Source organism: Cydia fagiglandana, chromosome 7 (genome assembly GCF_963556715.1).
Source record: "Cydia fagiglandana chromosome 7, ilCydFagi1.1, whole genome shotgun sequence".
NCBI lineage: Eukaryota > Metazoa > Arthropoda > Insecta > Lepidoptera > Tortricidae > Cydia > Cydia fagiglandana.
The window spans coordinates 19,151,535-19,164,397 of NC_085938.1; the positions used below are offsets into that span (position 1 = coordinate 19,151,535).

Consider the following 12,863-nt stretch of genomic DNA (forward strand, 5'->3'; position numbering starts at 1 on the left):
TTCTCTTTGATAATAGGTAACTATTAAATAAATACTCTCATTTGTAAATGTGTTACCCGCTTATTCATAAAACTTAGCGAGTCTGAATTAGTTAAATTATTATGTTTTATCCCTTTCTTACGAATATATTTATTATCATAATTATATAACAAACTTAATACAAGTGCCTAAAAAATAAATTAACTAAAACTAAACCTAACAAAAAAATAAAAATCCCTAAAACCTACCTTCTAAGCCTAGGCCCCTCGGCAAGGTGCCGAGTCTAGCTATGACTCGTTTGTCTTTATCTGTAATTTTGACTTATATATTCGTAAGAAAGGGATATTCAGGCTTACAATGCGTTTATGAATAACGCCATTTAATATAGTTTAACCCACAAAACTGAAATAACTAAACATATAATTTTATTCCGTGTATTTGTTATTCAAATACGCGGAATTATCACATTGCTAATTATCAAGTTTAAAACCCTTTTCCTCATAAACAAGACCATTAGAAAGTACGATATCATTCAAAACAAAATACGACCATATGGGGAACTCCAAAACCATTTACGAGTTCATAAGTTAATTAATATTTACACAGTGCAGTAGCTGATATTATGATGTTTGTACGCTTAAGCGTGTGGTGGAAAAAGGTAGTAAGTCCTATTTAAATAGTTCGAGTTTGTGCCGTTTTGGTTTCGACGGTTGTAGTGGTCACTTGGTCAGAAGGTGAGCTTCATATAAGAATTGTATTGGCTGACCGGTTTAGTTTATGTTCGGTGGCCGTGCAAGCAACACTGGATAGCAACATGAATACTCTTATATTCTGTAAGTTTTTTTTTTGTTTTTTTTTTTATTTATATGTTTAAAGGCAGCCTCGATGTATGATATATAGAAGGAAATATGTTTTTTTAAATGCTATATGATGATATTTTTCTACTATACATAGACGTATCTGGATAACTTTATTGTCTTACCGGCTTATGTAGCTTAAATAATTAGCGTGATAGATTATACTTGTACTAGGTATTCATTATTCGTTTAAATAAAACTTACTTAGCTTTGTGACCTGCAACGCTTCTCCAATTAGGATGTCATCATATTTTAATTTTACGAAATCACATTTTAAATCAACGGTTTCTTTTTTAGGGCATACCCACTTTTTGTCACATTTTGTTGAACTAAGATTAAAATATCAGAGCAATATAAACATGATACAGTAACAGATCCATGCATTATCCGATCAGCAAAAAATTTGATACCTGGGTCAAAATTCTTCTCATTGTCTGGTTTTTGTCCACAAAAAATGTGACGGAGTGGAGCTTTTTGTATGGAGTGATTGTGTTTTTGTTTTTTCTTAAGAGAATTATAATCTACAGGGGAAAGACATGCAATAGCACTCAACTTTGTTATTTATTTGATAAAAGAGAAAAATAGAAGCGTGACAGAGTGGTCAGAAAGAAGACAAGGAAAATAAAGACCCACCGGTGGAAGTATTTTGTTTAACCTACTACAAACAATATTATATTTCAAGCTTGTCCTCGAATATTAAAAATACTTATAAATAAAATTATTATTAATGTTTGTAAGTCATCCTATCGTCTTGTAGCGCTTCTATCTATCGTCTTCGCGTTAGTATAATTTTAAGACAAAAAGGTTGAGTGTTTTTCGACTGTGTATTAACTAACAAGAAACCTATTTTTGAACGATCCTTGTATGTGTGTGTTTTGTATGTGTTTAATTTAAAAACGTATATGGTATGGACACTGGATTCCAGTAATATTTTCGTGGGTAGATAACACGTGTGATCTAACATTACCTACCTACTTTAAATGAAGATAAGTAAGTTTCTTTAGGTAAGGTCGAAATGTATCTATTATGTGATTAGTAGATGATGTTAATTAGGACTTAAAATGTTTCCATTGCTCCTATTGTTAATAATGAATAATAATTATTATCTTATGTTAAACCAGATTTGATATCAATTAAACAGTGTTTTTTCTTTAGAATTTTGTAAATTGGGCTAGTTGATATTTAGTATTATTTAACATTATTTGGTTTGAGGTATCAACAGCGATACTACTACGTATGTACCTATAAACTTCTTCCTAAATTTGTCTTTTTACTATAGTTCGTTTTTTTTAGCATTAGAAAGAACTTGAAAGAAAGTAAGTGATCTTGACATGTATTTTAATTCAAAAACGCTTTTTAAAATTCAGTAACGATTACTTATGAAAGCAGAAGAATATAAATAATCGTATTCGATTCATAATTGTTATATATTTGCCGTAACTTATTTTTAAAATATGTTTTTTAATTAAAAGACACATCAAGATTGTTTATCTTATTTCTAATGCTAAAAGAAACGAACTATAAAGGCAAATTCAATTTTCTTACTGTTGGTTTTCAAAGAGGGTAGTTATATTTATATGTCTCAAATTTAAAATAAATATACTTTGCCCCAAGTATCTATGAATTTCCTGTGATATTTTTCACTATATTATTATTGTATGTTATTAAAATTTTGGAGTATTTTTGAATACTAAATAAAAAAGGCATAATTAGTAGCATAACAAATATGTACGCACGTTTCTGAGAAAATACGATGGAAAACAATTATCTGCACTAAATCTGCAGTTAATTACTTGAATCATTAAAATAAATGTAATTAGCGTAAAATAATTATTTGCAAGTATGAGGTACTTGCGTTCCGGTTCTATAAATATCATTGTAGTAGGCGTCATAAGGTCTATTTTAATTAGTAGTAGTTTTAGTAGTAATTTTTTTATTTACTTGATTTATTAAGCTTCCATACCAGAGAGTAACAATACGATGGTTTATTAGGGAGGTACAACTAAATATGATATGTTTTAATAGTTCTTTCTGTCATATGCACAATATGCAAAATATTAAAAAAATATATCAATCTTTAAGCGTCAAAAGTGACGTTTTTGGTTGAAAAAATGACACTTTTGAAACTGACATATCGTTTTCGTACCACAGTGATGGCTTAAAAGCATTATTCGAATACGGCCGTTAGTCCGACTCTCCGTTGGCAGGTTTTATCACATAGCAACAACCAAATCGTTTTAATGCTTTGGAAAGAATACCTGCCTCATTCGATACACCCATTAAAACACGAAAATAATCAATTAAATACTAATCAAATTTATTTGTAGGCGTAGGCGCGTTGGTAATGTTTCGCCTAAATGAATCTCTTATCGCACATATGCTATGTGAAGTTACTACAAGGTCGGTCTTATACCTCAAAATCGATTTGAGAACCGTGAATGTACTGAAAGCAATTAAGATTTACGTAGAATACAGTAAAGTTGACGTTCGAATGTCAAACTGCCATTGTGTGGATCAAACTATTTCTTCTATGTCAAAAATCACAATAAAATAAAAATACAAAATATACAAACAACACTAAATTATAAACACATAACCAGATAAAGGAAAGAAGTAAAAATAAAAAATAATAATAAATACAAATGTCACAAAAACACAATTATTAAAACTCATTTAATTACGAATGTGAATATTTATGAAAATCATTTAATTTTTACTTTACTGTAGAATTCCCTTATAACCCTAAATAATGCCTTAATCAATTAAATAGGTTTTTAATTTTTTACCAAACAGCTTATAAGATCATATAAAATTGCTCGATATCTGTCCTATTCAATGTACCTAGCCTCTGTAGGTATATCTAATAGTCGTTTCAATACTTTTATTATTTTTTAAATCTGGACATCTTACGAGCATAAGCATACTGAATGTGGTGATGTCATTGTATCTGTATACAATTGGCGCGCCTAGGGTTACCAGATGACAGGAATTTTTCTGACATGTCAGGAATTTTGGCCTTTTCTCAGGAATGGGGACGTAACACGAATATGTCAGGATTTTTTTTAAATTGATAGACTTTTTTATAAAGTAACTTTTTATTTAATTAAATTAATCCAAAAAATATTTGTAAAAAATAATAAATGATGATAAACTTATTAATACAACAATGTAGGTAGAACATCTTGTTTAATCGGACTAAAGTTAACTACTAACGCTACGTCTTACGTAGGCGAACAACGCGCGAACGCGGCGCGGCGCGGCGCGGCGAAAGCGGCCGCCGCCGCGCCGCGCCGCGCCGCGCCGCCTGACATTCGCGTGCAAATCGCGCCGCACCGCATTCGCAACGAGATCGCTTACGTAGGACACTTCTATGGGCATCAAAGGATTGATTTCGCCGCGCCGCGCCGCGCCGCGCCGCGCCGCGTTCGCGCGTTGTTCGCCTACGTAAGACGTAGCGTAAGGCACCAAAATAAATGCACTTTTAGGGCCGCGTTGACGCGGCCGGCTATCGGCACAATCGGGTGGCCATCGCTAAAGGCTAGACCCCCCCCCCCCCCCATCCCGGTCGTCGTCGAAAATATGAATGTCAGGAAAAATATTCGGAAACCAGGAATTTTGTCAGGAAATTCTAAATTTGTATGTGGTAACCCTAGGCGCGCCTAAGTACGCTATTATGGTCTGGGATTCCCTGCCTATTTGTTTGATAAACATTATCCATCGTTAGGAAAAAGGGAGTTAGTGCGAAGAGCTTACACACGTTATGATTTAGGTATTAATGACTAGGAACTGCCCGGGAATCCGTCTATGTCATTTTTGTGAAAAACTCCCATAATAAGGGCAAATCATCTAATTTTACTCGTTGCCATGGTTACTTTCTCCTGACTTACTCTTTGAAACACGTATTCAATCTAGTATACCTATATGTATAATAAAATTTCGATAGCTATTTTACACAGATATTATAGTGATATCGCAAGTCTAGGATGTGCCTTCTTAAAACAAAGTTCATCGATTTTTTTTCTCAAAACTCGCCATAATTATAATGACCATGGGGCCGATTTTTGAAATTCGACCACTCGATTTCGTGTATTTCGTTAAATGATATCTTCACTACTAGGTGTTTAAATTCTACTAATAAAATTGAAATCGAGTGGCCAATACCACTAGATTGCAAATTTCGATCAAACTTATTTCAAAAATTTGCATTTCGCCGTTTTCCATCTTCGAGTGACGAAATAGAGCGATCGAAATTCAAAAATCGGCCCCCAGGTCTAAGAATCTTCTTCTCGTGTCGATATGTCTCGAAATGTTATTACGACATGTCAAATTCATTTATATGTTAGTCGGTATTCCGTGCAGGCTAAACAAAACATTCTTCAATTTGCCTATCACTTACGATCTATAGATCTGGCTAACAAGTTTTCCTCGTCTGGTCACTTCAAGTGTCAACGACATTGTAAATAAGACTCTATTTATATTTAAAATACGTTTTTATTTCGCTTGTTTGATTTGTTATGTCCACTTGACAAAGCAATTGAGACTTTGTTTGTATAGGCATTGAGTTTATTTCTGGCCGCTTGGAATTTAAGACGCGCGGCAATGCTTACTTCGAAGAGCGTGATGCTAATTTAGTTCTTGTTTATCTTTTTTTACCGGCTGGTTGCTATGGAAACTAAGTGATAATAATCGTAGGATAGTTAGTTGTATTAGCATTACAGAAGATACTATCTAACAAAGACATACATATACATAGTGTACATAGACGTGCGTTTGTACGGGGCCATACATATACCTATTGTGGTACCTGGATTATACCCATGGTCGTCCGTTTAAATTTAACACTGACACCTGCAAATGCGAGTATTCCTCACCTCGAAAGTAACATAATACTCGTATGTACCTATATTTTAATTCATAATTTTAACTTGTTTTTCTAACCTTCTTCTAACCTTCCTATCCTAATAACCAATAACCAAGCTGATTATTTATGTTATCCTGCTGTGGTTTTTGTAATGTATTTGCTAATGTAACGTTTATGCTATGGATTTTAATTCATTCAGGTTTAACAATGTGTTTACGGTTTTGATCTTATTTTGATAAGACCTTAAAGGTAGCTCACACTGATTAGTGCATGCGAAAAGAAGTGAAAACCGTTTGTGAGACGCGCGCTAATCACCAAGACGATCGTCATAGCAGTATCAAAACTATAGCAAGTTTTTAAATCTAAATCCAGCCCCAGTAATTTATCAAATTTGAATGACGCATTAGGTTTTACCCGACAAATACAAATTTAAGCAGCAAATAGCCTCGCCCGGACTAATGTATTCAAGAGAGAACATTTTATATAGTTACCTGTCTATAAAATTGTAATTGATTTTCTGAATTCTGCCCAGTGTAAAGTATTACATATTAAAGTTCCACTTTATAAAAAGATGAAAACTATTAAAAACTCGTTTTTTGGCAACCAGTGTGCTAGAGAAGGTCTAGTACCATAACATATTTAATTTAACAACTTAATCATCTAGATAATCATTAATATCATTATAATTATATTCTTTAACTAGTTTTAGTGGTTTGACCACAGTAATTTATAATAGATAATTTACTTTTGTTTGATTTTACAGTCAATATTGTATAGAATTTTAGAACATCAAAAACGTAACCTAAGACTAGGTCAATGCATTTACGATTGTCGGTGTTGGTTGGTATTTTTCCACATTTACGATTCATTGTCGAACTGTCAATAATCCAGGTAATGGAAATCATTCATCGTGGTTATCGATTCTGCTCAGCAATTGAATGTCAAGAGTATTCCATTGTGTAAGCCTTTGTCCACCTCACGTTATGTATCACGCCTATTTTGCGTGCTAATAACCAGGTACAGTCGCCATCAGATATATCGGAGCGGTCAAGGCGCTCACAAATATCTGAACACGTCTCTATTGTCAGGGCGTAAACGGCCTGTTCAGATATTGTGAACACCTTGGCTGCCGCGATATATCTGATGGCGACTGTACCACGTTGAATATTTTGTGGCCGGTTTCTTTATATTGACTTAATATATTTATTTCTTTTGAGGTTTAAATATAACTATGTGACTACACCGCATTATAACCATCGATTTAATTGTCTGCATCTGACTTTTTTATATTGTTTAAAATAGGAAAATGTTCATATAAAATTGAAAAATTAATACCTAATAGATGCAGATGTTATTTATAAAGTTCAATAAAATTTTACATAAGTTGAGTTACAAAGACAATAATCATAGACACTATATGAATATGTTCATTTACATATACTCGTAATGTATCCATCAAATTCTTCAGCTCGCTGTACGTGAGACGTCTTTAGATGTTTTAGCCACCTTGCAAAAAATATTTTCACACTCAAAAATTTGGTACCTATAAGCCGATTTTTAGTTCCTAACATTGTTATGTTAGGAACTCAAAATCATAATTAGCAGTGTTCGATTTAATGTTTCCTCGCCAGACCATGACAAAGACATGCACATTATTTCAAACAACAGCGCCATTCGAAGTAAAATAAAACTGCACTTACATATGCGACATAACTTTAAAACATGTCATTGGTAAAACCGAACATTGAAATCGAAGTGCTCGTAAACAGCGGAACCAATACTTCGCGTTACTGGGTTATTACGTAGCTATGGTAGTATGTATTGTTGTTATTACCTTGTAATGTGTGACGTTTACACAATAAAAGTGCAATGCGAACTACCTGCAGGTCGACATTCTGTTGTCAACTGTCATAGCGTGCAGACGGGTCGCGGAGCACATGCCTGACCAACTGAGTTTTATTTATTACCTCGTAATACAACAACAGAACCTAGACGTCACAATGGCGACGAGGATAAAAAACGTAAGAAAAAGAAAACAAAACCGATGTAGTTGCTAAATATCCGACAAAAAGTGATCAGTTTGAAATTATTTTTTCAATGAAAGGGAGGGAGACAAATAACCCAAATAGCACAGGTATGATTGACCCAATGTGGACTTAAAATATAACTCTGAGCACATAAACATCTTTATAAGGTACACTTCTGGTACTTAAACTATATTTTGGTCGAGAAAAAAAAAACTATTTTTACGCAAATAGTATTACTATAGGGCACATTTCAACGCCTTATTCAGTTTAAATACTATTTAATGCTTTTAGCTTTCCAAAAACGGGTCGGTGAACAGAAATTAAGCCAAATACGGTAAAATAAGTTATTATAAAATAGAAATAAAACTTTTATAGCGACTGTGAATTTATGGAAGCGTGTAAAACTATAATTAAGCTATACGTATAATAAATAAACTGTCGCGCATATTGCTGTATAGTGCTGAATATGTCTGTTCACCGGTAATTTATTATAGGTAACTAAGACAACTAAGTATACCAACGTGGTGCTGTCTGCGTTAACGGTTGTTGAAACAATATCTGGGTCCGCTGTAGTTTATTATTAGCTCACAAATGTATCAAATTAAGGGCAAATGCTTAGTAATACTTCACATAATAAGGTTTATTACTTTTAACCGGAAGTTATCTACCTAAATAAATAATAAATGTACTCTTTATTTCGAGTCAAACTCAATAATAATCAACAGATCAGCTGCTAATGCTGCTATACAATATGTGCTACTTAGTTTACGTGCTACTTAGATATGCATTTAAATTATTTAACCAAATGAGCATAATATATTATCTGAGTCTTGTTTCTATAATGTAAAAGGAAAAATAAGTAAACAAACTGATACTGTCGGTGAAATTTGTCGTAAAGCTTAAGCTCAATACGAGAATTCTCCAAAAAGGGAATTTATAGTTGTCAATGTTGTTGTGTTAATCTGATGGGTAATATTGCACTTACCCTCCTGGGGCCCAGCCATACAAGGAAAAATCTGAACTTGCTATTGAAATCTGAATCTATAATGTAGGATTCAGGGTTGATTTTGTTTTGTTTCAAATGGAACGAAGCAAAACAGATGCAACCGTGCTACAATTAAACACAACCTATGTCGCTAAGGAGCAAAATGTTATTGTTACGGCGACGCTGACGGCGAACATTGAATCCTGAACGAAGCGAGGGATTCTAAAATGGAATACTGAGTTTAGTGAGGGATTCAAGGGTTAACGCCCAAAGTGAAAATAATTTTGCTACCATGTGACCTATACGGTTTTTCACATCACATAATATATAAAGAAAAAAAAATAGTCTAGTCTAAAGAACTTAAAGAGTCTTAAGAGTCTAAAGGGTCTAAATAGTCTAAATAGTCTAAATAGTCTAAAGAATCTAAAGAGTCTCTAAAAAGTCTAAAAGAGTCCAAAGAGTCTAAATAGTCTTAATAGTCAAAAGAGTCTAAGGAGTCTACAAAGTCTAAATTAGAGTCTAAAGATTGTAAGAGTTTAAATGGTCTAAAGAGTCTATAGAATCTAAAGAGTCTTAATCTAAAGGGTCTAAGAGTCTTGAGAGTCTGAAGTTTAGAGTCGTACATGTATGCAGTAAACAGATTTTCCTGAAAATAATTATATTAAAATATCTATTTTCCGAATAGATGTAAAAAATTCAAATTTTACCGACCTTAGAAAGTATCTACTTACCTACTTCATCTGGTAGGACCGTGGGCCTTGGGAAGGTATGGTTAATAATTCTGCCGCGCCAGCAATGATTACGCGGTGATCAATTGCATTTGGAAACTCATGAAATGCTTACCCTGTCCTCCTTAAATAAGTTATTTATTTACAAACGAGTTTTCGAATGCAAGTATCGCGGTTATGGTGGTGGGGCAGGGTTGCTGATGCCGACTATGGTGTATTTAAAATGACTAACTACACATTGACACAACCTTGCCTGTAAATATGACAAACAGGCAAAGTCGAGTTTCATAGACTGAAAAGCCAAAGGTATTAATGCATAGTTTATGCAAGATACGAGTTCCGTATAAATAAATACCTACAATTGGAGTGAAATCTCCGCGAGTGCTGCATGGGATATCGGCCCATGTAGTGCAAATGATAAGTTCTTCATAATTAAAAATTAATATATTTCAGAAAAAAATCCATAAAACATTGTTAGTAATATGTGACTATAATTAACCTTAAAGATTGAAACTCAGGTTATTGTCACAAAGACTCGTCGAACTTTAATGTAATGTCTTGGGGTCCAATCCTATGTATATGTGTCTACCTGTTCTGTTTTTACACGTTGTGTTACTTCGATAACTCCTTAAGTACAGAAACCCGGTAGTTAGAAGGTACTTACCTAACGCACATGTTCCGTGCTTACTTACGGATAGTTTTACAATGATGTCTTAATTTGTACGCTTTAGAATGTGCCTAAGTGTCGTGTGCCTGCTAGCTGCGAGCACTCCTCCAAGTACGCACGTTTTAGAAGCTAGTGTAATGGACATTTTCAAAGTTGCTGTCGACGAATTACACTAATACCTTTCACGGAAACAGATTTGGTATGGTCAATTCATAATTCGACTGATGCAACAGAAACTGGACTTTGAAAATGTGTAATCTAATCTATTCCTAATGATTCTAAACGTGATTTCAATGCGAAAAAGGAAAACGATCTTATTGACAGATTCGTTGAAAATTGAGTCTGCGTGGATCTAAAAGAAATGTTGAATCTAGGGGTTTCAGTTACAATAAACAAGTGATTATGGAAAAAATACAGATAAAATGTTAGGATGCAACGGAAAGAGTTTTGGGCCAACATAACAAACAGGTAGACAGGATTGCGATAATGGCGCCGCCTACCCCCTAAAAGATAAAATGTGCCGGCATGTGATAAATGTGCCTACAAAGGCCAATTCAAAATGCAAAGCACTAGGACTAAATGAATACCGATAAAAGTCGACGGGCCGACTAGATAAAAGTCCAGAAATAAATAAATTACCTAAAGCCAATCAACTAATTTTAGTGCCATAAGAACACATAATTCTATAAATTGACAATCAGGTTAAAGGTAAATTAAAGGTAATGTAAATAGACGCTGGGTCTGTCACAATGCCACACATCGTGTAGGTATCTAAAGTAAATGCTGAAAATAAAAACAAAGTACCAATCAGTGGCGATGCGTGAAACCTTGCACTCCCACTGGGCTACTTTATATATGACTTGTTCCTAATCGTGAAAACATACACATACGAAAATAGTAACCAAGTTCGTAAAACGGACTGCCAAGTGATGGTATCAATATCGGACAATTACCCAGATAGCCATGAGTTTTAAGTGTAATAAAAAGGCACGTTAGAGGGAAATTTTTACTGTGTACGTATAAAACCCTAAGGACCTGGCGTGATCTTGATTGCACCAAACTACAGTTTGCCAAATTGAGGTTGAGACTAACAAATCAAACAAACCTTGTAAATTGAGGTTGCAGATCGAACCTCTTTATATTTTCAAGGGTACATATATATTACATATATTATCAGAGAGTGATTTACTTAAGTCGTTGTTTAATAATTATCGTACTTTCGGTACTTAGTACCAAATATGAACGAAAACCCAAAATGGCCTAGGGTTTTATTAAAGCAACGGAAAAATAATAAAGTAAAGTGAAACCGTGTTCATGGTAATGACATTCCATTGGTTCCTTGTAAAATATAAATAATTAGAGTTAAACAATATACTCGTATGCCACAATCAAGGCAGGAAAATGAACATACACAAGTGCTAGTTTTGCTCTATAATATATTTTTAAATGATTGAACCTAATGGAAACAAAATGTCTATAAAAATAATAATAATTAATGTGACTGTAATCATGATCAAATTAAGACTGTATATTGTAGTCAAGGACTACTGTAGACTATAGTCAAGGCTAAAATCAACTTCCAATTAGTAAGCAAGTATTGGAGTTGTTTTCATGACATAAATATATGAGTAACAGTAAGTTGCTAGATTAACAGAACAGGTATTGATCTGTATTCAGCAAGTATTGCAATTAAAAAACGGTAATAAAATAATATATCCAATCCAATGCAATTTATAATAATAACGGTCAAATATGTAGGTACCTACATCATTATACCTGAGTAATAGAAATCTACTTGTAGGTAGGTATAGATCATGGTTGCGTAAATATCATACCAGGCCGCGTAGCCGGGATACCAATCGCTTACGCTCCGTAGCGATCGAAACGCAGCTGTCACTGTCGCACTAATATCGAAGAGTGATAGAGAGACATAATGCTTTTCGTTGTCGAAGCGATGGCGATTGTAACCTTGGCTAGGCCGGCAATACACAAGTAAAACTAAACAGGTTGTGGTGTATCTTGTAAGACTTTTTACCTTATTTAACATTGGACCATTTACGTATAGGTATTATAAATTGCATCCTATCTATATATTATACTGTATTACCTATCAAACAAGCCAAGTAAAACTGAGCCAATCGGCTGTTGCCAATAAATAATGTACAGGTACGAGATGTTATTAGAAAGCAACCTGCTTGTAACAATTTTATTGGAAACTCTCGAAATAGATATTAATGTGTGAAACATGTACATAGCTTGAATGCTAATGGAAAAACCTAGAAAAGTGTAAGCATCCAAAGAAAATGTGTAGCAATTAAGGTTAAACTCGTAAGATATTTAAACCCCGAGTTATCAATGTGAATAAAAGAAAACAGACTCAAAACTGCAAAAAGGAGAAGGACAGGGACTGACATTGTAAAAGTAAAACCATAATTGTATTAAAACACTTTATTACACTAAACAAGTACATAACAATAAGAGAATAGAACAAATATGTACAAAGATGAACTTATCCTTTTAAGGGGTCTCTTCCAGCTGACCGCTAAGCAACTGAGAGAGATACTAGGAAGAGTTCTAAATATTCCAAGATTGATATTGTTAAAAATGTTTATCGTTGAACTGTTGAGAAATAAATATATATACACCTAGCCGAGTTTCTTCCACCAGTTCTTCTCGGGTCTGAGGTTAACGCTGTTTTCCGGACCGGTGGCAGTAAGTCGGAATTAGAATCTAAATTAACCTAGCAGTTATAAGATAAA

General features: G+C 33.9%; 1 protein-coding gene across 19 annotated transcripts in view; it reads left to right on the forward strand.

Moving 5' to 3' along the window:
- Positions 1 to 692: 692 nt before the first annotated feature.
- Positions 693 to 12,863, forward strand: part of LOC134666087 (alaserpin-like) — a 52,863-nt gene continuing 40,692 nt past the window's right edge. For all 19 annotated transcript variants that reach the window (XR_010098451.1, XM_063523208.1, XM_063523214.1 and 16 more), the window contains exon 1: positions 693 to 812. Coding sequence is in view for 18 of the 19 variants with exons in the window: in XM_063523208.1 (XP_063379278.1) it covers positions 794 to 812 (19 nt within the window). In the remaining variant the exon portion in view is untranslated. The remainder of the gene's footprint in view (positions 813 to 12,863) is intronic.